Genomic DNA, 24,796 nt, shown 5'->3' with positions numbered 1-24,796 from the left:
CAGCGCAAATCACGAAAGAGAAAACAAGACGTCAGTTAGGTGTCACTTGAGCCATACCAGAAGATACCGAAGATGTCGGTCTTCAGCTACAATGTCGCGGATATATGGAATCAGCTAGACGTAAGCAGGAAAGGACGGAAGTTGGATTTTCTTTGGCTCATGCATCACGTGCTGCAAATCGAGAATATTCCAATGTGAGTTGGTTTCAACTCCAAGTTCTACGTCGACAACCTTCCAAAACAGGTGGTACTATACATGAGGAACATCCAGGAGCCGATCACTGCCTGGGCAGTTGTATGGGAGACCATGAAAAGAGTTCAGAAATGCGACCACGAATGCAATCAGGAATACGCCGTCCTCACATACGAGCTGAATGCAGCCAAACCGGCTCTTCAGATACAGGAAACGGAAAGTCCCCAGTACGACGACATATTTATTATGCCGGGTGCTTTCCACATTGAGATGGCATTTTTCAAGGCAATTGGCAAGCTCATTGCAGAATCCGGCGGACCGAAGATGCTGACAGAATGCGGTGTACTCGCACCAGGATCGTTGAGAAGATTCTTAGACGGAAAACATTTCAATAGGTGCAAGAGCCTACATCCGATCCTCGCCCTCGCATTCGAAATTCAACACTTCAATGCATTCCTGGCCACATACGAGTCCAAAAATGAGATCAGGGACATGTTTCAAGAATTTGAGTTCATCCCAGGAACTAATATATCCCAGGAAATTGAATTGTTCGATCTGTTCAAAGACTGTGCGGAGTCATATGGCCGCTTCACTGAACAGACGCGACTGGGAGCGCATGGTGCCACCGCGCAGTTCTGGCTGATGTATGTCGCATACATACAGGCTTACCATGACCTCGAACGCGCAATCAGGAATAATGACATCAATCTGTTCACATACACACTCATGGAAGTCATAGCATTATTCTTCGTGACAAATCATGTGAATTACTCCCGTTGGCTCTCCAAATTCCACATGGACCTGCTCAACATTGATGAGACGCATCCCGGGCTTCGTGACATCCTGAAGGCAGGCGCCTTCACTGAGAGAAGGACTGACCATCCATTCAGTCGATGTCTGGTGGACCTAACCCTCGAACAGACTGTTAACGCCGATGCTGCGTCACGGATGACGGGGTTATCATCGGCCACCTACAACTTCAGTGCCAGGTTGTGGTGGATGATAACGAAGTCAGCCCGGGCTGCATGTATCGCCACAGTTCGGGAAATGCTTGGAATTACAGTTCATGAAGACGCAACAGCTGAGTTAAAACCTGCATGTATGAAACGAGTTTGTGGCGACCGACGTAAGGTCATGCAACAGATCACAGATACGTGCAATCCTTTTGAACCGTCCACCGCCAGTACCTCCCCAACACTGTACAACATTTATACTGGGAAAGCTGCTGACGACGCCGTGTGAGAGTGCTTACTCAGTGTTCCTCGCCGAGGCCAACAACTACACAGGGAGTTTGTCGAGGCATGCCAGAGTGACCCCAAACAATTTGAACAACCAATCAAGAGGGTGAAATTCAGCTCATTCAAAGAGGCATGCGTGAAGAACAAGCGGGCTTCCGACAAGAAGATCGCTGCCCTGAAATGGACACGAAACCTCACTGGTCGTCTAGCTGTGGTCGCATCGAGAAAGAAAATGGACCTCAAACATGTCTTCTCCTACCCGCAAACACCTGTCCCACTATCACGTTGTGAATGCGATGGCACAATGGCGAAAACATCCAAACGTACGCTGTTGCAGAGTCTGGAATCGAGAGTTGACAAGTCCTCGCCTGAAAGTGTAAGTGCAGCTGTAGTAGATGGGAACTATCTACTTCACACCCTCCCACCGAACTTGCCAGCCACCTATGGGGGACTCGCTGCTTCGATCCTCACTCAAGCAGTTTCACTCTCCCCACAATGCGTCGACCTCGTCTTTGACGCGTACACAACACCTTCCATCAAGTGCAATGAACGGTGTCGCAGAGGTGCGACAAACAGAGAATACATCATTACAGGAGCAGATCAACGGCGTCAAAACATGAATGAAGCGCTTCAGTCGATATCCTTCAAAAGCAGCAGCTTCCGTCGTTCCTAGCCACTGAATGGCGAAAACCTCAGTACGCACGTATCATCGGCAACCGGCAACCCAAACCCCCTTGGCCATCAGCAGGAATGTTTCCACTTCTTTGTGAGAGACGGAGAAGTCAACAGGGAACTGGTCAATGAATTGGCCACCAACCACGATGAGGCGGACACGCGTATTGCCCTGCATGTCAAATCGATCGACACCGACGGAGCGAATCACATTGTCATCGGGCATCAGATACCGACGTTGCCATCATTCTCCTCTTCCACAGCACGAAGTTTGGAGCAAGGATCTGGATGGACACAGGAACTGGGAACAAACGTCGGTATTTGTAGCCGACGTCGGTAACCGACGTCGGTAACAAACGTCGGTAGCGATTATTGCCATAGCCACCTCTCTGGGACGGGACATGTGTTCTGCACTCCCTGGCCTGCATGCCTTCATGGGTAGCGACTTTACATCCACATTCGTGAGGAAAGGTAAAGCGAGGCCACTGGCAATACTTGAGAGTACCAGGGTCGTTTTGTCAACTCGCCGAATGTCCATTTGTGAGCACGTCTACATGTAAAACGCTGCAAGACTTCACATGTGAGCTCTATGGTGTCAGGAAGAAGGTGGCCCTCAACGACTTTCGCTACCAAAAGTTTGAGAAGGCCTTCAGACCAAAGGCGAACTCCGCGAATCCGCTCCACAAGCTGGCTGGCCTAGACAGGAGCAGTCTTCCCCCATGCGAATCTGAGATCAAAATGCATACACACAGGGCGGCATTCGTAGCAAAGATGTGGGGCGGAGCCACAAATGCTTGAATCCAGATTCACCCGACAGTCGAAGACAGTTGGGCAGTGGCAGACGACGGGCAATCCTATGATATCGTGTGGTTGGAAGGGCCACAGATGCCGGACGCGTTGGTGGCCGACGTGGACGTCGAGAGCGACGACAAGACGGATGATCTGGTGCAATCATCAGATGACGAGATGATGTTCGATGACGAACACGACATAACGTAATAAACAGGACAAACACGGCATGACGTAATATACATGACTAACACAATATGACGTACTAAAACATGACAAACACGACATGACGCAATAAACATGACGAACACGACATGACGTAATAAGCATGACGAACACGACATGACGTAATAAGCATGACGAACACGACATGGCATAATTTGGGCCACACCTGAGGTTTGGTTAGATGACCTTGTAGATTACTGGGGTTAGGAGTTCGGAGGAAACGAAGGATTTAGGAGGAAACGACTTTGTCGAGTTTAAATTGTTTCTCAGTTAATACAAATATGATCTGACATGCCATGTGTTTTGTTAATGTCTCGCCTGCTGTAGAATCCCCGCCCTAGGCAATTCACTGACCGATTGACCACAAAGACCCCTGGAGGAAAAAAAAACCTTAGGTAACTGACAAGCACCGATTTCAAACACGAGAACGTCAATGCTTGTAACTCTCACACGAGCTCTTTGACCCGTTCTTAAGCACGGAACGCACCATAAGAATCGTTCTTAAGTACTTTATTGTGTTTAGCGGCATTGTGCTCTACACTTTGGCACTTGTTTAAACCTTGCACTGAAAATTATGATTAAAAGTGCAAATTGACACTCATTAATGTTGTTCTTAATTGGATATGCACCATGGATTTTGTTCTTAAGTAGCTGATTTATAATCAGTACATGATTATCTGTCGATCCATGCATGAATTGCGCTTGCACTCCCAATTATGATTAACTCTCTCATACATCATGTGGTGACCCCACGGTGACCTTTGACCCTTCTTGGCATTCACTTTACCATTTCTTAAGCACGGAACGCACCAAAAGAATCGTTCTTAAGTACTTGATTGTGTTTAGCAGCACTGTGCTCTACACTTTGGCACTTGTTTTAACCTTACACTGAAAATTATGATTAAAATGGTTGCATAAAAAAAATTGATGCTAATTGATGGTGTTCTTAATTGGATATGCACCATGGATTTTGTTCTTAAGTAGCTGATTTATAATCAGTACATAATTATCTGTCGATCTATGCTTGAATTGCGCTTGCACTCAAAATTATGACTGAAAGTGATTTTCTGCTCATCCAGGTGGTGCTGACAACCAAACGCACCATACACGACACTTAAGAATCGCCTTCCCAGACTCCCACGGGCCCCATGGGCACATCCCGCACCCCAAACCTTTTGCACCCAAAATTATGATTAAACCTCAGTGGGCTCCCGGACTACAATACCTGCACGCTATTTCTCGATTTCTCAACCCCTGGCAGTTCTTTGACTGCAATTGTGGAGCGAGTGGCCCCCGTGTCGACCAAGAAGGAAAGCTCCTTGCCTGAGATGTTCAGAGTATGGGTCAGCTACTCCGTTGGGCTCAATGTCAGCATTGCTCCTTCCCTCGAGGGTCCACTCTCATCCTGTCAATACCTTCGTGAGTTTGCAAGTGGGGGACCTGGTCCCCGTCTTCCTTTGGGACAATTTCGTTTCCAATGCCCTCTCTTTCCACACACAAAACAAGCATCTGGTGGGGGAGTGCCCCTCGTCTGTCTTCCTGACCCCTATTCCGCGATCGATTCTGGGGTCTCCAATCTGACCGTTTGTGGGGTCTTGGGGGGGGGGCACCTTCCCCTTTCCAGAAGTGATTGCCGTTGACCCTCATCCTCTTCTGAATCAGACTCCTCTTCCTCATCTGAAATTGCAGGTCCCCGAGGACGAAAGGGAGGGTCAAGTGATTCTCTCATCTTATCTCGCAATACCATCTGAAACACTTCTTCCTTAACCTTTACTTCCTTCTTTACCTTCTCCTCATGTCTCGCCGCACATTGGTCAGCCACAGTGCAAATAGCTGCGGGAGGGAGGGCCTGCCACCCGAGCATCACATATTTTAATTGCTTTTTGCAGGGGTGGGCGCAAGCCCTCCATTAGGAAGTTAGTCAACAACCCTTCAGGAATTTCTGCCTCTGTTGGAATTCCCCCATGCATTAGGAACCCTTGTATTAACCGATGTTTAAAATTCCCCGCTCTCTCTCCCACTTTTTGCTGAATAGCAAACACTTTATTCCAATCCAAAGTTGGGGGCTTAAGTGCAAGTTGGATAGCATCATATAGTCTATCTCGAGCTCTCTGTCTGGCCTCATTTGTCCACTCTGCCCCTTCTTCGGCTGGCCAGTCTGCTTCCCTCTTAGCCTCTCTCCACACTGTAGGCGAGAGAATCGCCTGGCACACAATGCCGATATCCGGGTGAGTACATCGGTGTGTTTCCACCCATTGGGCATTCATATCACGAATTGTCTGCGGTTCATTTCGACATTCTAAAATTCGGTCACGCATCGATCTCAATTCATGTTCCTTAAACGGTTGATATGCCACGACAGCGGCTTGCGCATCTCGCCCTTCTCTGCCTTGCGCTGCTGGTCCTGCTGGCACACCTGGAACAATTTCTCACATGGGATAAATGGGGGCAGGGGGTACCGCTCCTTGAGTTATTTTACTTCCCCCCACACATATGTCATCACAATCCTTACCTGGGATCTCAGGATATATGGACCTATATGGTCGCCCAGTCAATGGGTCAATCAGCTGATACTGTGCAGCTGACTGAGATAGTCCCAGCGGTTGATATACCGGGGGTTGGGGTGTTGATGGTACTGCACCGGTGTTAGAGTACCTCTGCCCCGGTGCTGCAGACAGTGAAAGTGAAGCCGTGAAAGGTGAGAGGCAAGAGCACCAGCCCAAAGGAGAAAGTAGTACTCCATCAGGCTGCGGACAAAGCTTTGTAAGTGGTCAGGAGCTCAGGTGGGCCGAGGAAGGACTTTGCACGACAGAGGATTCCCAGTCGGCGACTGGCTTTGGAGGCCAGGTTGGAAATGTGGCTTTCCCAGGAACAATCATGGCAGATAGTGAGACCCAGAAGCTTGAAAGAAAGGACTTCTTCCAGAGGATTGTTGAGAAAGTAGATGGGGGGGGGGGGGTCTCCAAACAAACAGTCCTTTTGGAGAGACATAGTGAGAGTGTGAAATTTGTCCGGATTGAAAGACATGTTCCACGTGTTGGACCAGTTTGTGATTTTATCCAGATCTGCAGTGAGCGAAGAAGCTGCTGCTTGCCGATCTGAGGGATGACAGATGGTACGGCAGAGGGTGGAGTCATCAGCAAAGAGATAAAGAGGATTTTCCAGAGAGTCGGAGAGATCATTGATGAAAACCAGAAAAAGAACAGGACCCAGAATGCTGCCTTGAGGAACTCCAAACTGGACAGGGAGAAGGGATGAAAGAACTCCATTTAGGGCCACACGTTGACTGAAAGGAGAGGAAGTCTGCGAGCCATGAGTGGAGATGGCCTAGGATACCATAGGAAGAGAGTTTGGTGAGCAGGGCAGGGTGCCAGACAGTGTCAAAAGCACGCGAGATGTCTGGGAATATGGCTCTGATTTAATTTCTGGCATTTTGGACCACAATCCAGTGTTGGGAGAGCAGAAGCAGCATATCCAGGGTAGAGTGACTTGGTCTGAAACCGATGATCGGAAATCAAGCCAATGGAGAAGAGGAAGGATTTAATGTCTGAAGTGATGATGGATTCCATAACCTTGCTGATGTTTGAGAGAAGGCTGATTGGTCAGTAGTTGCAGGGATCCGTTTTTGCACCTTTTTCATGCAGGGCGGTAATGTTTGCTGATTTCCAAGCAGATGGCAGATGACCTTGAGCAAATGAGAGGGTAAATAGAACAGAGAGAGGGTGAGCAAGAGCAGAGGAGCAGGTTTTTAGGACACGTGGTCTGATGCTGTCTGGACCGGTTGCAGAATCTGAGTCAAGGTTTGACAGCAAGCTCTCCACCTTGTCAGGAGAAAAGGACACAGAGTCCAGGGACAGTTGGGTGCAACTGGGTAAGGTGGATACAGAAAGTGATGGGTTTTGGACAGAAGATTTCGATGCAAACACCGAGTTTAGGCACTCGGCCTTTTCATGTGCGGTGTCAGCAGTATGGCCATTTGAGGTGAGGGAGGGGAGGGAGGGGGAACATACATGAGAAACAGATTTGATTAGATGCCACCAGGATTTGGAGGAGGGAGAGAGGTTTGAGAGTTCAGACTTGAGATGAGAAAGATGTTGTTTTCTGGCTCTCCTGAGGGTAGATATACACTTGTTCCGAGCTTTATAGAAGGAACTGAGATTACCCTCAGTTGGGTTTGCTTTCCATGAGGCAAAGGCAAGTTGTTTCAGGACAATTGTCTCGCAACAAGCTTCAGTGAATCATGGGCGGAAGGAAGGGTAGGACAACTGAAGACGATAGGGAATAAATCTGTGCATGAGGGAGAGCAAGTTTCTTTGAAATAAGAGATAGAGTACCATTTGTTGAGATCCGGGTTGGGAAATTGACCGATTGAGTCAGTCCCAATGAGTCGCAGAAAGCTTTTGCTGAAGTGCCATGACAGGTGAAAGAGGTACCCACACCTAGCCAACTGGCATGATGACAATTGAAGTCACCACATATGAGGAAGAGAGAGTTTGGATGAGAAGATAGAAGATGGTCCATGTTTTCGCATAGTGAGGTGTAAATGGAGTCATCACTGTTTGGTGGATGGTACAGTACACATATAAACATGAGGTGGGAGTGGAGGGGAAGCCATAGCCAGAGGTATTCCTGGGAGTGTGGGCACTGCATGGAGAGGGAGGAATAGAGTCTTTGATGAAGAGAGCAACTCCTCCACCAGGACGAGGCTCAGGTCTGTCATACCAGACGAGGGAGTAACCAAGGAGATACTTGGGAGTCAGAGACGTCTTGAGAGACGAAGGTTTCTGTTAGGAAAATTATGTCTGATTTGTCAGTGCCAACCTGTATGGAAAGATCTGGAAGATTTGAGCGAAGGCCCCGGATATTTGAGGTCCACACTTAATGAAGGATGGGAGCAAGCTTTGGGTGCAGGGGATGGGAGGGGAGGGGGAGGGTAGGATAAGGGAGGAGGGGGTAGGTGAGGAGAGTTGTTGAAAGCGTGTGGGGGATTGGATAAGATTGGGTTATGATGAGGTTGTAGAAAAAAATTGTGAGGTGAATGGTGAATTTGGATCGATAAACGCAGAGGGTAGAAACAGATCACGTGGTTACGGGAGAAGCACGTGGCTATGGGAGGTGTAAAGTCAAAAGTGAATTTATTGTTTTTTAAATAAGGATTGTGTAACATTCGGAAAAGGGAAGGTTGAAGTAAAATTGTGGAGGTGTATGGTGAATTTGGAACTGTAAACGCAGAGTGAAGCTGCTGGGTCAATGAAAAGTATCAGGAAAAGGGTAGAGAGAGACACGTAGTTACAGGAGGTGTATAGATAGAAAGGATACAAGGAAAATTATTAATTTTTGATTGAAATGTGAGCACAATCATGAACAAGTGCTTTGGCAAAAACAGTATTTTTTATTTTTTGATTAATTAATTAATTACTTAATTATTTTCTTTATCATCTAGGCAATATCTCGGGCACCTTTAGCGAGGAAGCTGATATTTTGACACAACAGTGAACAAGTAATTTGGCTATAAAGGGTATTTTTGATTTCCTCATTAATCGATTAATTATTTATTCTTAGATTAATTACTCAATTTTCAAAAAGTTAGATTTGAATAAAACAGTGGTGGTTTAGGTCTGCTATTTGCAAATTGATTAAGAAATTCATTATTTTACGATTATTATTTTGATTACACAATTAAATCAATTATTGTACACCGCTCCCTCGCAATTCCGTCTGCATGTGCTGCACCTCCGAGCACCGAAAGCAGCCTGGCAATGTCACGCACTGGAGGAGATATTTATTTATTTGGCATGAGGGGGCAGTGTACTTTGAATGAACCTCTCTACTTGTTTGATGATCTTTTTGAGTCACTTGGGTTGTTTTACACTGAACAGAAAGCTTATAGGGATGGCAAGGTCATTGTGAATGTGACACTTCCAAAGTTGTTTTGGGCTTACCAAAATGGTGGACACATTATTTTTCAAGTTACAAGTGTGGGTGGTGTCAGGCCAGCTTTCCAAGCAATGGGTGGGTGAAGAGCGAACATACAAACAAACACTTGTCCCTTATACATAGATAAAAAGGTTCTGTGGGTTGGGGGTGGAAGAGGGCTCAATTTGATTTTAATTTATAACAACAAAGTCACTTGCACCGAGACCTCGACAGTCCATGTGTTTTTATTTGTTTATCATCACGCTGTTCACTGCATAAAGCTGCTGGGGCAGTTTCATTGATTTGGGGGTGCAATCCTGGAAGAGTTTCCACTCCAACAAAGAATACTCAACTGAGTGCAGCAATTTGGAAATCGATTACGGTGCCGACAATAGCTCGCCGACTCTTCATGAAGGATACTTTAGGATTTTTCACGTCCAACAACTAACACTGGCAGATGGGACGCTCCAGTTTAACATCCATTCGAGAGAGGGTGCACACATTGATTACTCACCTTCCATGTGGAACACTGGGATAAGAGTTTATAGCTGTGGTTTAGAAAAGGCCAGGCCAACACAGATGGTTTGCAAGAGAAACATATTGCTCCAGTCAATCCACATAAACATTCAAACGTCTTGTGGTCAACTGACATCGTTTGCTGTATTATCGATCCACCCGGTGGTGCTTTTGTGTGAAAGAAAAGGTGAGGTCCATTAAAAGCTAATCCTTGTCATAACCAGAGAAAACCAATCTTACCCCTCGATGCCCTCCCCAATTCTTGTATCAAATTGATAAGTAATCATTTTATTTATGTGACTACTTTAAAACTGCAATGATAGTTGCAAGTTCAAAATTATCTCAGATCTGGCTGTATCATTGTTGCAGGTCCCCTGAGCACCATCGCGATCATCCTCATCATTGTGGTTGTGGTCATTGCTGTTGTTGTGATAATGGGTGTTGTCGTCGTCAACATACAGAAGGAGTCTGGCGAGTACATGTGAGTGTTCTCTCCCTTCTCACAAACACTCCATTTTAGAGAAGTAAAACCTGTGGATTTAAACCAGGGAACAACCTGAAAATCTTTTTAGTAGAACAATACAAGGGGTTCTAAGGGATGCCAAAAACCAGTTACTTTAAACGAGTTTGGTGGGGAAACCTGTGATTGGGAAAGCTTCTGCTGTTTGTTTTGTTGAAACTTTACCAAAAGCACTTTAAATTCCCAAGCAGCAGTGTAGTGATCCTCTAAATCTTAATATAGCACAACTCAAAGTGTTGAACATTTTCAAAATGCAGATTCATGACTGGAAAGGAAAAGCAAAACAAATTTTGCTGATTCTACAAACGTCAATCCCAAATGTTGAACTAGTTTTAGTTGAAGTTCCCAGGATAAATAAATGCCTTTCAGATAAACCGTTTCAGGATTTATAAATGTGAACAAACACCTGCCATATTAAATGAGGATAAAATATCCATATTTGGTCCCATCTATTTCCATGCCCCAATTGTTGTGGAATTCAGTTTTCTAAAGCTTCATTACAAACTTGAAGATCATTCACGTTTTGTTTGTGCCCCTACCCTTCTCCCCCCTCCAGACCGTGACGTTTCAACTCAACACCGACGATAGAACATCCACCCAATAAAATTGTCAACTTTTCCAAGTGTAAATCCTTATCCTAAATCAAGTTTTATGTACAATGTTCTTTTGTATGTGAAAGATACTGACTGAGCATGTAGAATGCAGTTCTTTTGGATATATTTGAATGCAATACAATATTAGAAATGGACCCGCTATCCCCACCCACTTGGTTCCGTCACAATAAAGAGCCGATTGCTGGATGTATGCGTTTTACAATGCTATCACCAAGCATGAAAATCACCGTTTTGAATCAGATCATTCTCACCATAGCATCCTGAGCTTTCCTTAAGGAATTTGCTCACATAATCAGTTCAACTGCAAGTTTGCACCACATGATGCCTTATGCTGTAATACACAGCCATAAATAATTAAGCTCTGCAGAATTTCCAATCAGATGTGTGATTTGGGGAAGAGACATCCACATCCCTATTTCTTAAATGAGGCCTCCGAGGTATGGCCTGGCACCTTGCAGCCAGTGGACCCCAAATGCAATTTGGCAACTTTCCTGCAGATTTTTATGCTATTTTCAAATACAAAGGTTTTGTTTTCTGTCGGCAATCAATTCGTCCACAAAAGATTAGCTCTCTCGAGTAACATGCAAAAAATAAAAAATACCGCTCACATTGACGTGCATTCTCAGCAATTTCCAAGCTCTTGGTCAGTCAAAAGAGTCCCAAAATTCACTTACAGGATTTCACAAGATGAAAGAAGATAAACTTCAAAAGAGAGCAGATGTGTTGAAGGAGAAAGACAGGAGAAAAAAATGGGTAGACCATGGTTGAGATGGGAGGATTGTGTGAAGGATGTCAAAAATGTGGTGGAAAGAGATGTCTAGTGATGTGATAGAGGGCAAAACAGGAGTGTTGTGAACAGAGCAGAGCATGAGCAAGCTCCAAGTCACCTTCATCCCATTTCAAGGGATTTTGAAGAAGAAGAAGAAAAGAATGCCAAACAGAAAACAACAAACAGTGAATCAGCTCTGATCAGTTGGGTGAAGAACGTCCTTGAATGATCTTGTTGATCATCGCTTGCCACTGATCATCTGTGAATTCATGCGCCCATGTTGGTGTTGCTCGTTGAGGAAGCCTTACTGAAGCCATGGTCCTTTTCACCAGCTCCACATGCTCTGCCAATAGCAAAGGGCAGAGTGTTTCATTAACCTTGGAGAGCAAGGCACCCACGTAGAGAGTCCCTCAAACTAACCATTGGCCACCAATTAGAGCACAAATTTCCGTTTGTTTGGCAACACAACAGTGGCATCGACATTAGCAAATTCCAGAATGACAAAAAAAAACACAAAATACAGAAAAGTTGTGCACATTTCACCAACTGATGAAATGCCAAATTTCAATGACTGTTGCACAACCTTCACAGTACATTATAATTATGCAAGTACAAAATGTGGCTTTGGCTTCTCCATATCTCCCAAATGATCATTCAATAAAGCTGTGGGGTTTTTACCTTCATCCATGTGAATAGATTGCAAATGTATTTCATTCTCTGCCTCTGCATTTATGTCAATCTCTGGAGGTGGTGGTGGTGGTAGGTACAACCTCATCTCCTGTCAAACATCACACACATATAGTATTTAGCCAAATGGAATACCTAAATAAGGTGGTCACAAGATATCACAACCAAATAAACAGAGTATATAACGTGATGCATTTCCATCAAAATACCCACCGCATACGACACCAGATTTTGAACAAGACAACTTGCCAAACTAAGCATAAAAGACGATGGTCATCAAAGGACAACCACAGAACATCAGGGAAACTTAAAACACTAAGTGACAATGTAAACTTGCTTGCTTATGCAATTGATTTCAAAACTGGGTCACCTCAAACTAGGGGCATTCCATGTCAAGTGTACACACCCTCCCGACACTAATACCTCATTTTCTCCCCATATGTTGGTCATTTATTTACTTGGGTGAAAAAACTCAAAATACCAACTTTTCGACCTGTGGGCCCATTTTAGGGGCCCCCCAAATTTGGGCGCCCCCCGCTGCCCCACAATCTTCCAGAGGCCATATCACAGGTTGTCGTTGTCCGATTTGGCTGATCTTGGTATCAAAATGCTCGTAAAAGCGAGATCTTTCGAATCGCGTAAAGTAAAATCACTCCGAAACAGTAATTCAAAAAGATATACTTTAGGGCGCCCTTTGATCTTGGGCCCCCGCTCCCCAGCCAAACCGATGGTCCCGATTTTTTTCGTGTGAGAATACCCCTTCATACACTCCAACACCTCAGCATAAATGAAAATGGGATCTCAATGGGTTCAAGTGTGATGATGGTTTTATTGTTCGGGGACTCGGGTGCTAAACAAACAATACATAGCACAATATTTCAACGTAAGATTTCCAATACATTATATCAGTATATTGTACATAAATTTTCCACATGCACATGCAGGAACTGGAAGCGATACTAGTATGAGTAAGAGTTTTTCCTAGCATATTATAGTCAAGATTTTTTGCCAACCAATGTTTTATTTGACAGCTTTGTTTCTTTTTTACTGATTGTGTAGGTTCGACCTGTAGCAGTTTTTGGTTCTACGGAAAGAAGTGTATCAGAAATGTCTAAAATGCAGTGATCTTCAATGTCAGGAAAAAAGAAACTATTTGTGGGCCCGTTTGGATGAAGAAAATTCACTTTCACTTCACGAGTGTCCTGAAAAGCTTTCATGATGCAGGCAAGCCACCATTTTCCATCATAGTGCACTGTGACATAACCTGAGAGTTTCCCGTTAAAAGTTGGTGTAGATTTTGAAATAGCTGACTCGATACGGTGTTCCTCGCTAAGGCTAAATTCGCGTACTTGAAGAGCAGTTTGAGAGATAGGGATGAAAGCATGAAGTTTTTGAGTTCCAGCTATGGTTTTGGCCATTTTTAACCTTTCTTCCAGATTTCGTTCTTCCTCGTCATACGCCTCTTGGATCCCGTAACTGAATTTCATTTCATTCAAACCATTTTCAGCAAAGGCGAAAAGATCTTTTGGAGAAATAATTTGACTGTCGTAAGGTCTACGCAGGCTCTCACGTGTTGCTTCTCGTTTGACTGTACCTCCCACGCCATCTGAAGGGCCCTTGCCATGACTTGTGGCAAAAAAAATGCCATTCTGCATCAATACCAGACTCTGATTTGTGACGACATACGTTTATGAAGGCTTTGCAATTCTTATATTGGCCAGCGCAACCGTCTGAGAAATAGTAAAGTTTCTTTACATTTCCAAAGCTAGATTTCAAGTGTTCAATGAGCATTCTTTGGAAGAGGTGGACTGAGACAACGTTGTGAGTATTGCATTCTGATATAATCGTGAACGAATCGTGGTTTAATTTGCCATCGTCCGATTTGAAATGGTAAACCCAGGGGTGAATTGTCGCTTGAGAGCAGTTCTAATGGAATCCTTGGGCCGCATCCTGTACGACAAACGAATAGTTCTCTGAGAAGTCTCCAATAATGACAAATTCTCCTTCACCAATTTGGTCTTTCTTATTTTTCAGAAACTGAGATTGGGCCTTGGCAATGAAGTCGTGTCTCACTAATTTCACCGCGCGTTCACAGAATTGATTAATGAATTCTTCCAAAGGCAGGACCATGGAGCTCAGTTCAGATCTGTCAGTGGATGTCCACTGTTTAAACTGAATTTCATCAATATCCTCTAGTTCATAAGCACTCAGTTGCTCGGTTTTGAAGTCTTCAATTGATGGGCAACTTTCACAAGTTCTGAAATAACATGCCGGTTGTGCTGGGCTACTAACTATGCATGCCATCACATGATGATAGCTAGGAAGTTCGGCTATCTGTGGCATTTTGGAACCAAACATCATGAGTTTCACATTTTGATGTATCGTACATACACATACACTGTGTGTACCGCCTGAACCGGCCAGGACACACTCCGAGGGACGGAGCACGCCTTAGCAATCTCCTTGACTATTGGGCACAATCCTGGAAGGGTCGCCACTCCGACACAGGATACCAGAAAGCTGGCACTCATTTTTGCCAACCTCGGAAGGATGACAGGCAGAGTCAACCCCGCCTGGTAGTAATTCAACAGCCAAGAGGAATTTGAACTCAGGATCCTAGGATTCCAAGCCCACCACCCTAACCATTAAGCCAACACCAGGCATGGGTGATGATGTTGTACACACAAGCCTGAATGAAGAACCAACACGACAGCAGAGAAACAAAACCAAGACAAATGATCCTGCGAGTTGCTACTTGTCATTATAATGAACAAATAATTCAGTAAATTCATAATACCAGGGCTACTCTTTATTGCACTGCATGCACTACCATTACATGTATATATGTGGGATTGCCCAACAAAAGTGTCGTTGGTTATAACACGATTTGTGATGAGCGTCTCTTCTCAGAGCCTGATGATTCATAAGAAACCAAAACGTACGACAAGTCAATAATCACTGAGATTCATATTTAATTCTGCACAGTGGAAGGAGAAACATGCAGGACATTGAGATGAAAGACAGCTAAATGAGGGTGCTGTGTACAAATGCGAGCTTGACAGAATAAATTGCATGAACTGAAACTACTTCAAAAGAAATACTGTTACGAATCTGGAACCCATCGCACACAACAGCCAGAGTCCTTATAGATCAGTTATATCGGTAAGCATGTGTTTCTAGGTAGGGTCCAGTCCTATGTTTAATGGGTGATTAATTGTACGTGTGCTGTCAATTATTTTATAGTTAGGATTTTTACATCACCAACAACAACACTCTGCTTGCCGCATTGTCCACGCTCAGCGGCATGTGGGCGTGTGTGGAATTCCATGCCCCAGACGGTGTGGATTTCGCACCAAATATGGTCACGAAGCGTTTCGCTCTGGTTGCGCGCCAAATAAGGGTATACGTCATTTTCTGCCCAATGGGTGATGAGCGGACCAAAAGCCAGGGCGGTCCTTTGCAAGAAGGTGGAGCCGCGACATGCCGTCCACCCAATGAGAGCAGGCGACGGGGGAGCAGACCGCGCCGCAAAAAGGATTAATGATTGCATCCCGTCTGCTAGAGATCTTCTATCTGGGTCTATGGCTGACTGCATCCCGCACATCCGAGGCGTCTCGTCTGGCGCATTACTACAAGCGGTCGACACGGGAGATCACCTCGTCTTGCCTCCTCTGAGTTCGGCTGCCCTGGTCCGTTATTTGGTGACTGGCGCTCCGTCCGGGAAGGTGCGGACGTCGAGCCGCGCGAACGCGGCCAAGTAGCAAGCACGTTCTATTCCCTCAACTTGTCTTCCCTCCGAGCTGAATGGGGCAATAAAGACCTCGAGGTCCATCTCTTTCTGGGTATTTGTGTGTGCGTGTGTGTGTCCGTGAGCCCTGTCTCTAAGTAGAATTGTTTAAGGAATTGCTTGTCTATTTGATACCTTTCTTTATTCGTGATAACTATGCTGTGTTCCCCTCCCCGATTATTGTTATAAATAAATATCCCTTTTGTTGAATGTACCAGCTCGTTTCTGTGTTTCTTTCATTGGCTTAGCACGGTGCATGTTGGGAAATAGCGAAGCAGCAAATTGTACATTTGGACCGACAGGCCTCGGTAATGATCCGCTCAGGTTACACACGGTTTGAGCACGGTAACGGCTCGTTCAGCTCGAGGCCTGTCGAGGGTGCGAATTCCCCGGTAAGCTTTGCTCCGTGGGTACTTAGGTATATTGAAGTTGGCGATTAACCCTACCCCACGCGGTCGAATTATTGGCAATTCATGGTCCTGTAAAGGATCCGTGCCTTTCGGACTTATCCGAGGGTCACGACCTAAATTCCGGTGGAGCCGACTCTACTGCTCCCCCTAGCGGTCGTGCTTGCCACCGAAACCTGGCCCCACAACAATACAACATTAATTGCGATAACAGAAATTGCATCAAAATCAAGTATTGTTTTTTATTTTAAGATTATTACCGACTTCAGCAACTTGGACGCAACACAGAGCTTTGCAATCTACACCGATGCTGAACGCAATACAAGTGGATTACGGAACTCAAATCAGACTACCAAGAAGCTCTTTGGTGGAAGAGGAAGGTGTCAACAGGTATTCAAATTCCCCCATAAGGAGACTCGTTGAGAAATCAAGATCATTCGATGGGGGAATTTGATCGAGGAAACCCTCCTCGTGACGTCCAAGGCACCTGTACACCCGTTGTTGGAATCTGGCAATCTTGCCTGCCTGGCACCCTTGATTCTTGGTCGCAGAGACGAGCTCTCAACATGATTGTCATGCTCCGTGAACTTTCCTATCCAAAAACAGCATCTGGCTTTGGAACATGCATTCACCATTGTCTACACTTGTCGCCATGGTGATCTGATCCAAACGTTCAAGGTGTGACCTGGAACGGACACGACTCGACTGAAGAGTTTCCTCACTCTGACGGAACACCTTTCTAACGTGAGGACATTCTCTTCAAGTTCAATTCCTTGGACGTGACGAGAAAAAAAAATGTATTCAGTCACAAAAAACAGGGAACTCTGAAGGAAATAGTTTACTGGGAAATAAAGGCCTCACTCACTCGCAGCGTCTCGTTGATGTCCATCGCTTCAGTTTCCCCTTCGCCATAAGGTTCCTGCGACAGAGACACATATCCGACACCGACGGCGTCATCAGCATCGTCGCTGTCCGAGTCCATCTCCGGGTCGCTACCCGGGACGACTCGCGTTTCCAGCTCGGAGTCTGAGCCCGAAAATCGAACCTTTTCCGGTCCCATTTTTTTTTTTGGTCACTGAGTATCAAACTTACACCGCCTCATAATAACTGCATGCTTTTAAAATTATTTAGTTTTTTTTTTTTTTTTTTTACATCCTCATTTTGTTCACTCTTTTCATGTGTTTGACGACTTTTCTCAGATGTAATTAATAATTTGCACTTTTACAAATTAAAGCTTTTATTTTGAATTTGGTGCCAACGCGGAAAGACTTTAAAGGTAAAAAAGAGAAACTACAAGTCGAGCTATACGATACACCGTCGCTAAAATCGCAGTCAACGAATAACTCCAGGAAACAATGGAGCAGATACCAGCAGCAACCAGGAAAGTATAGATGGGCTTCCACAGGAAATAAAAAGTGAAAATGTACTCGAAACCACCATCACCATCATCCTTTGAAACATCGTACTCATAAGTGGGTTTCTTAATTTCCACATAATTTCGTTGATTCCATAATTTGTTTGTCAATATTTCACAATCCAAATTTTTCCTCATCACTTTTACAATTCCACAAATAATTTTACATTTGCACAGCGATGAAACTCTTGGAGGTGTATATGAAGATTGTTTATCTCGAGGATGGGCTTCATCTCTCAGACATTTCCTCTTGTGCTTTGATTTTTTTTTTTTTTAAGCAGAGGAGCCGCTTCAATACCTGGCTTCGTCGTTACATCCGTCCGTCAATAATGAAGAAGAAAAACCTTTCTCATCGTTTTTTGTTGTTTATCGTTTCAGTTTCAGTTCAGGTGTGTTCAGTTGCCAAATTTCTTTTAGAGCGCTCACCAAGTGGCTTAAGCACTTCAGCAAGCACTCTAGTCGAAACCGTTGGTGAGGAACAGCTGCCTTGACAAGCACGAGGTAGCTGCTTGGTAACTGAACACACCCCAGGATAAGCACAGTGTTATTCGCCCAATCTCTGATGTCACGTGATTAGTGACGTATACTTTCCCATTCTCTGATGTCACGTGATTAGTGACGTATACTTTCCCATTCTCTGATGTCACGTGATTAGTGACGTGTTACTTGTCCTAATTTGATCGGTGGGACCCTGGCGCTGTTGTAATTACTCTGTGCGGTAATTATTCCTTGAAATAATTATAGCTCTGTGTTTCGAGGCTGTTTCTTCACTTTTCTTCGAGAAATAAACACAAGTCAACTTTATACACCGGAAGAAGGTGAAGTACAGGAAATGACGAAAACATGACTGCGTCGCAGAGGCAACGTTAAAAGCGGTGCATCAATGAAGCGCGTTGGTTTGTTAGACCGAATGCTGCCGTTTCGTCGCGTTTAATGATTATTAAATCCGGAAAGGAAACGGAGGTAAAGTTCCAGAGGTAACGGATTAAAGTAACCGAATCCAATCTGCAGGACGAGAAAAAGACGTCTCTGAGATCTCCGTCGGTGTTTGCAGAACGACGTGGTTGTCGGAGCCATGGGCTCTGCTTCGAGCGAGCCATGTCTGTACGAACGGCTGAGTGAGAGTATCGACAAGCTGCGAGAGCTTGGCCTGCGCTGGGGAATGTCCGAAGAAGACATCGAGCGGTGTATCGCGCAGGCTCTGCGAGTCGGAGAGAGACGGGAGCGCCGCAGTCACGCTTCCCCAATCCGGGTTCGTTTTGTTTCTCGCGGCCCAAGAAATGGCACTCCCGGTTTAATTATCATTAAGTGGTTTAAATTGTATTAACCCTGACTAACTGCTTTGTGGGCGCGTTTACTTATCGGAAATAACGCCATTCCGAAGATTGCTCGTGAAGTTGTTACACCAGGTCGCCAAACGCCTGCTACACCGCCATAATTATTTTCTCATCCATTAGAAGTCAACAAGTCGTGTTTAAAATTCTCATCATTTATGAGAAGCATTGCATCACCTCCGGAGACACCCTCCTCTCTCCCACCCCCCAACCCCCTCCTCTCTCCCACCCCCCCATTCCCCGTCTCTCTCGCACCCGCCCCCCAACCCTCTCCTCTCTCCCACCCGCCCAGCCACACCCCTCCTCTCTCCCGCCCGCCCCAACCCCCTCCTCTCTCCCGCCCGCCCGCCCCAACCCCCTCCTCTCTCCCGCCCGCCCGCCCCAACCCCTCCTCTCTCCCACCCACCCGCCCGCCCCAACCCCCTCCTCTCTCCCACCCACCCGCCCGCCCCAACCCCTCCTCTCTCCCACCCACCCGCCCGCCCCAACCCCCTCCTCTCTCCCACCCACCCGCCCGCCCCAACCCCCTCCTCTCTCCCACCCACCCGCCCGCCCCAACCCCTCCTCTCTCCCACCCACCCGCCCGCCCCAACCCCTCCTCTCTCCCACCCACCCGCCCGCCCCAACCCCCTCCTCTCTCCCACCCGCCCGCCCCAACCCCTCCTCTCTCCCACCCGCCCGCCCCAACCCCCTCCTCTCTCCCACCCACCCGCCCGCCCCAACCCCTCCTCTCTCTCCCACCCACCCGCCCGCCCCAACCCCCTCCTCTCTCCCACCCACCCGCCCGCCCCAACCCCTCCTCTCTCCCACCCGCCCGCCCCAACCCCCTCCTCTCTCCCACCCGCCCGCCCCAACCCCCTCCTCTCTCCCACCCGCCCGCCCCAACCCCCTCCTCTCTCTCCCACCCGCCCGCCCCAACCCCCTCCTCTCTCCTACCCCCCACCCCAACCCCCTCCTCTCTCCTACCCCCACCCCAACCCCCTCCTCTCTCCCACCCCACCCCAACCAAACCCCTCCTCTCTCCCACTCCACCCCAACCCCCTCCTCTCTCCCACCCCCCACAGAAATGATGAAAACCAGCAGCCAAATGCTGTTTATGTATAAATACGTGCCACCCCACTTTCAATTCACCTCCCCAGAACGATGTAATTATGTTTTATTCCAAATCGTTTTTACAACAAGATGAAGTTTGAAACTACTACTACTACTACTACTACTACTACTACTTCTACTTCTTCTACTTCTACTTCTACTTCTACTTCTACTTCTACTTCTACTTCTACTTCTACTTCTACTTCTACTTCTACTTCTACTTCTACTTCCATTTCTACTACTAGTTCCCCTTTGTAACCAAAATAATGCCGTTAACATGTAACATACAAACTACCTTGTCATTTTGTTTATAATGCAGGAACTGCTTCCCAGACAGCAACAACACTTTAACATCGCAAGTAGTGTAAACTGGTGCCAAAGAACATCGAAGAAGACCAGACCACTTGCTTACCTGTACCTGTATTCCAGGCAGGAATTTGGAATTTAGCCAGACTGCCGCAACAACTCATCTTCTCTTTGCAAAGGACACCCCCGTGACATATTTAACGCTCACAAACTAATGTTAACTAGCCACATGTCCATGCACACATTAATGCCTTCAATATCTATGACTGCCTGAACTTGTTCACTTGCTCACTGCTTCCCTCCAATTAAACTACAACCCAGGTACCTGAATTCTGTTTCTCGGAAGCAAAATCAAATAGAATATTTGCAGGATATAGGGACATATTTCAGTTTTTGTAGTAAATTTTTTTTTTATTGAATTCAGAAGTGGACAAAATTAGTTAATCCTTTTAACCCTAGTGGCTGGTTTACCAGCAGCTATTCAATCCTCCATATACCCAAGTGGCTGGTTTACCGGCAGCTATTCAATCCTCCATATAACCGAGCGGCCGGTTTACCGGCAGCTATTCAATCCTCCATTCACCCGAGTGGCCGGTTTACCGGCAGCGATTCAATCCTCCATATACCCGAGCTGCCGGTTTACCGGCAGCTATTCAATACTCCATGTACCCGATTGGCCGGTTTACCGGCAGTTATTCAATCCTCCATATACCCTGGCGGCCGGTTTACCGGCAGCTATTCAATCCTCCGTTTACCCGAGCTGCCGGTTTACTGGCAGCTATTCAATGCTCCATGTACCCGATTGGCCGGTTTACCGGCAGCTATTCAATCCTCCGTTTACCCGAGTGGCCGGTTTACCGGCAGCGATTCAATCCTCCGTTTACCCGATTGGCCGGTTTACCGGCAGCTATTCAATCCTCCGTATACCCGAGCTGCCGGTTTACTGGCAGCTATTCAATGCTCCATGTACCCGATTGGCCGGTTTACCGGCAGTTATTCAATCCTCCATATACCTTGGCGGCCGGTTTACCGGCAGTTATTCAATCCTCCATATACCCGAGCGGCCGGTTTACCGGCAGCTATTCAATCCTCCGTATACCCGAGCTGCCGGTTTACTGGCAGCTATTCAATGCTCCATGTACCCGATTGGCCGGTTTACCGGCAGTTATTCAATCCTCCATATACCCGAGCGGCCGGTTTACCGGCAGCTATTCAATCCTCCATATACCCGAGCGGCCGGTTTACCGGCAGCTATTCAATCCTCCATATACCCGAGCGGCCGGTTTACCGGCAGCTATTCAATCCTCCATTTATCTGAGAGTCTGGTTGTTTTTTCTCTCCAGGGAGCCCAGGTTGGGGAAGCCGAGATTCCAAGCAGCTCAGGGTTCAAAGCGTTAAGAATTTCGACAGATCATTTTGAAGCAATATGTGCATCCTTTTGCGAAACTCCAAGACCATTTTCTGTCTCATTCGGACCGTAATTTCTCCAAAAGCTGCTTGAATCCGCTCTTTCAGGTCTTCTATGTTCGCTGGTTGAGTTGCGTAAACCGTGTCATTAAGAAAGCCCCACAAAAAGATCACACGTGCCCACAGGGGTCTCCAGGTCTGCAAATGGCTCAACAAGACTTTTCTTGACAGAAAATGCTCTTTGAGTATCATGGAAGGATGCACACACTGCTTGAAAATGATGGAAAAGACGTCATAATTCTGAATTAATTCTCTACACTTCTGAATGCAATAAAATTTTTACCACAAAAACTTGAAATATATTCCTAAATCCTGTAAACATTTTGTTCAATTTTGTTTCTTCGCAACAGAATTACAGGGGTTCAAAACCAAGAATAGATACATGTCCCCCCACCCTGTATATCCCTAGAATCGTTATGATTACTAAGCAGAAAACCACTGATGATAACCAAAAATAATAATAAAATCGACAATAAATGGGAAGCTGTTGTTCATCAATTAAAAGGTGCTTGCTCTTCATTGGGTCCAGGGTACAATGACAGATTTGAATCTGTTAAAGATGGAGATTGATTTTAAACATTTTACCTGCATACTGCCAGGCTTTAATAAAAAATCTATGTGAATGACCATTTTGTGAGTCATCTGAAGGTTTTTTGTCACTCACTCTTTTCTATAGACGCTGGCTTGGTTCTGCCTTGCTCTGCTGACATCCTACTGGTTCTTGAGCACCTACCAGCCAACACAGTACTTATCTGGTCATCACGCGGACAGTTGGATATATCCCATCATGCGTCATGTCCGCCTACTCACTCTGCCCATTGCCAAGCACTACAATCTTTCTGGTGTGCTCTGGGTTTAATGTGGGACTTGATTGCTTTTCTCACTTACCAGTCATTGTGAAAAAACATGAAATTGGTCTTTTATGACATCATGGCTCTCACCATCATGCAGTCTTTATTGTTTATCTATCTATAATTCCAGCTGTGTATGTGTCTGTGTCTGTGACCGCTGTTTCTCGACAACCACTGGTCCGATCTAATTGAAACTTGCCAGCTGCATTGCTGGGGACCTGAGTGTGTGCCTTTTCAGGGCTTGATATTAATCGGACAAGTGCTTCCCAAGTTATGGCCATTTATTTACCAAACCAATGACAAGACATGTTGCTGCGTAGGCCGGTGTGCGGCCGGCCGACGATGAAGCCACGGGCCGTGCCGGTTACGATAGGGAAAGGGCGCCTTGGTTACCGTGGCATAGGGGTGGCAATGGTCAATGGCAGCGAATGTCATGGCTCGCAAAGACAGGGAGGTAAACTTGATTTTAGTTTGGATTTTAATTAACTCTGTGTGTGGAAGTATCACAGCAGTTGTTACTTCAATGCAAGCGATAATTCATGGAATGCATGTGAACATTCCGTACGGGCACGCACCACTTCTGGATAGTGATGACTTACTGTATTCTAATAATTTCTCGATTTCTTATGCGCATTTATAGATAAACACAATGCCCCAATCCAGTCGTCATTTGCGAGGGTGAAGGAACTGCCTGTGTAGTTGTTTGAAAGTTTTTTTTTTCTTTGGTTTGCACGTACGGGCACGCGAGAGCGAAGGAACGGCCTGTGTGGTTGTTTCTGGCTCGTGGTTTGAAAGTTTTTTTTTTTTTTTTTTTTTTTTTTTTTTTTTGCACGTACAGCCACGCACGTACGGGCATGTACGAGTAATGATAAACCTAACACCACAAAGTTGCAAATTGACAGGCATGATAGAGTTATAATTTTTGTAAAGTTACGAATCCGTTATTTCTGGAGTACTAATTGATCTTTATTTTTTTTTTAATCCTTTTGGGAATGTTCCCCTTTTTAAAGTTTTTTATTATTATTATTATTATTATTATTATTATTTTCTTTGTAAAAAATTCCTCTTGGGGGTCAGGGTTGGGGGGATGTGATTGAATTAAATTGCTTCCAGTTCATGCTTTCCTCAGTTCTGATAAGGTTGCCTATTCCCTGTAATTTCATTTGGGAAAACAAAAAAGTTAAGCATAGTCAGAGTAATCAGAATCCTTTTTTTTTCTTTTTTTTAAACTTTGTTATGAAAATGACTTACGAATTAATGAAAGATTAATTATTAATGAGTTATTTCATAATGAATGTTAGAATAAGTGTTTTATAACCCGAGTTAGAAACAACAAAGATCAGGGGTATCATAAGGAAGCTCCTTGTCGACTTAGCTCCTGTGTCTGTTTTTTGGTGCACGAGCGCCAGCCAGAGTGACCACTATATTAGTTGTGTCTGTGTGTCTGTTTGTCTGTCTGTTGGGTAGTCGATCTTGTCGAAAAAAAAAAAAAAAATTTTCAAAAAAAATTTTCTTTTAATTGTTCTTCCCTTATTATCAGTATTTCCGTCTGTTTGTCTGTCTGTCTGTTGGGTTCAGTCGATCCAGTCGAAATTTTTTTTTATTTCTTTGAAATCTGTTCTTCCCTTATTATCAGTTTTTCCGTCGATATGTTGGGTCGATTGAGTCGCAAAAAAAAAAAAAAAAAAATCCAAAAGTTTTTTTGAGATTTGTTCTACCCTTATTATCAGTATTTAAAATGGTGATTTCAGTTAATACAATGGCGATTTTGATGAAACTTGGTTGGTAGGTTCATACCATGACCTAGTTGTGTGCAAATGAGACCCGTTGCTATGGACACCACCGTTGCCAAGCAACAGGACTTTGAAATTTTTGAAAAATCGTAAAAAAAAATTTTTCGAAAATCAAAAATTGGGCCACGAGCGACTGTGGGCAGTACATTCATCCATATTGCCAAAAATTTCCAGCCAGATCCTATGAAAACTGTCAGAGAAGATAGA

The 24,796-nt window shown here is 45.4% G+C and overlaps 3 protein-coding genes across 7 annotated transcripts in view; 2 read left to right on the top strand and 1 right to left on the bottom strand.

Annotated features, from left to right (window-relative positions):
• Positions 1 to 10,868, top strand: part of GIGYF2 (GRB10 interacting GYF protein 2) — a 412,728-nt gene extending 401,860 nt beyond the window's left edge. Inside the window, exons 34-35 of the mRNA XM_085898803.1 lie at positions 9,918 to 10,029; positions 10,625 to 10,868. The gene's annotated coding sequence lies outside the window, so the exon portion shown is untranslated. The remainder of the gene's footprint in view (positions 1 to 9,917; positions 10,030 to 10,624) is intronic.
• MEA1 (male-enhanced antigen 1) lies at positions 10,769 to 17,459 on the bottom strand. The gene is made up of 3 exons (XM_085898808.1): positions 17,198 to 17,459; positions 12,130 to 12,229; positions 10,769 to 11,794 (listed from the first exon to the last, which is right to left on the bottom strand). The coding sequence occupies exons 1-3, from the start codon at positions 17,390 to 17,392 to the stop codon at positions 11,652 to 11,654; spliced, it is 438 nt and encodes a 145-aa protein (XP_085754934.1). The 5' UTR covers positions 17,393 to 17,459; the 3' UTR covers positions 10,769 to 11,651.
• A 1,095-nt stretch (positions 17,460 to 18,554) lies between these two features.
• C10H6orf89 (chromosome 10 C6orf89 homolog) overlaps positions 18,555 to 24,796 on the top strand; it is a 50,481-nt gene continuing 44,239 nt past the window's right edge. For 4 of the 5 annotated variants that reach the window (XR_015062509.1, XM_085898799.1, XM_085898801.1 and 1 more), the window contains exons 1-3: positions 18,556 to 18,709; positions 18,801 to 18,998; positions 22,622 to 22,787. Coding sequence is in view for 4 of the 5 variants with exons in the window: in XM_085898799.1 (XP_085754925.1) it covers positions 18,680 to 18,709; positions 18,801 to 18,998; positions 22,622 to 22,787 (394 nt within the window). In the remaining variant the exon portion in view is untranslated. Of the gene's footprint in view, positions 18,710 to 18,800; positions 18,999 to 22,621; positions 22,788 to 24,796 lie in introns of all 5 variants that reach the window. The other variant, XM_085898800.1, reaches the window with a different exon arrangement.

The sequence above is a fragment of the Eptatretus burgeri genome, chromosome 10, assembly GCF_056783735.1.
Source record: "Eptatretus burgeri isolate ZD-2024b chromosome 10, Ebu_testis_v1, whole genome shotgun sequence".
Taxonomy (NCBI): Eukaryota; Metazoa; Chordata; class Myxini; order Myxiniformes; family Myxinidae; genus Eptatretus; species Eptatretus burgeri.
This window is presented reverse-complemented; position numbering and strand designations above follow the sequence as displayed.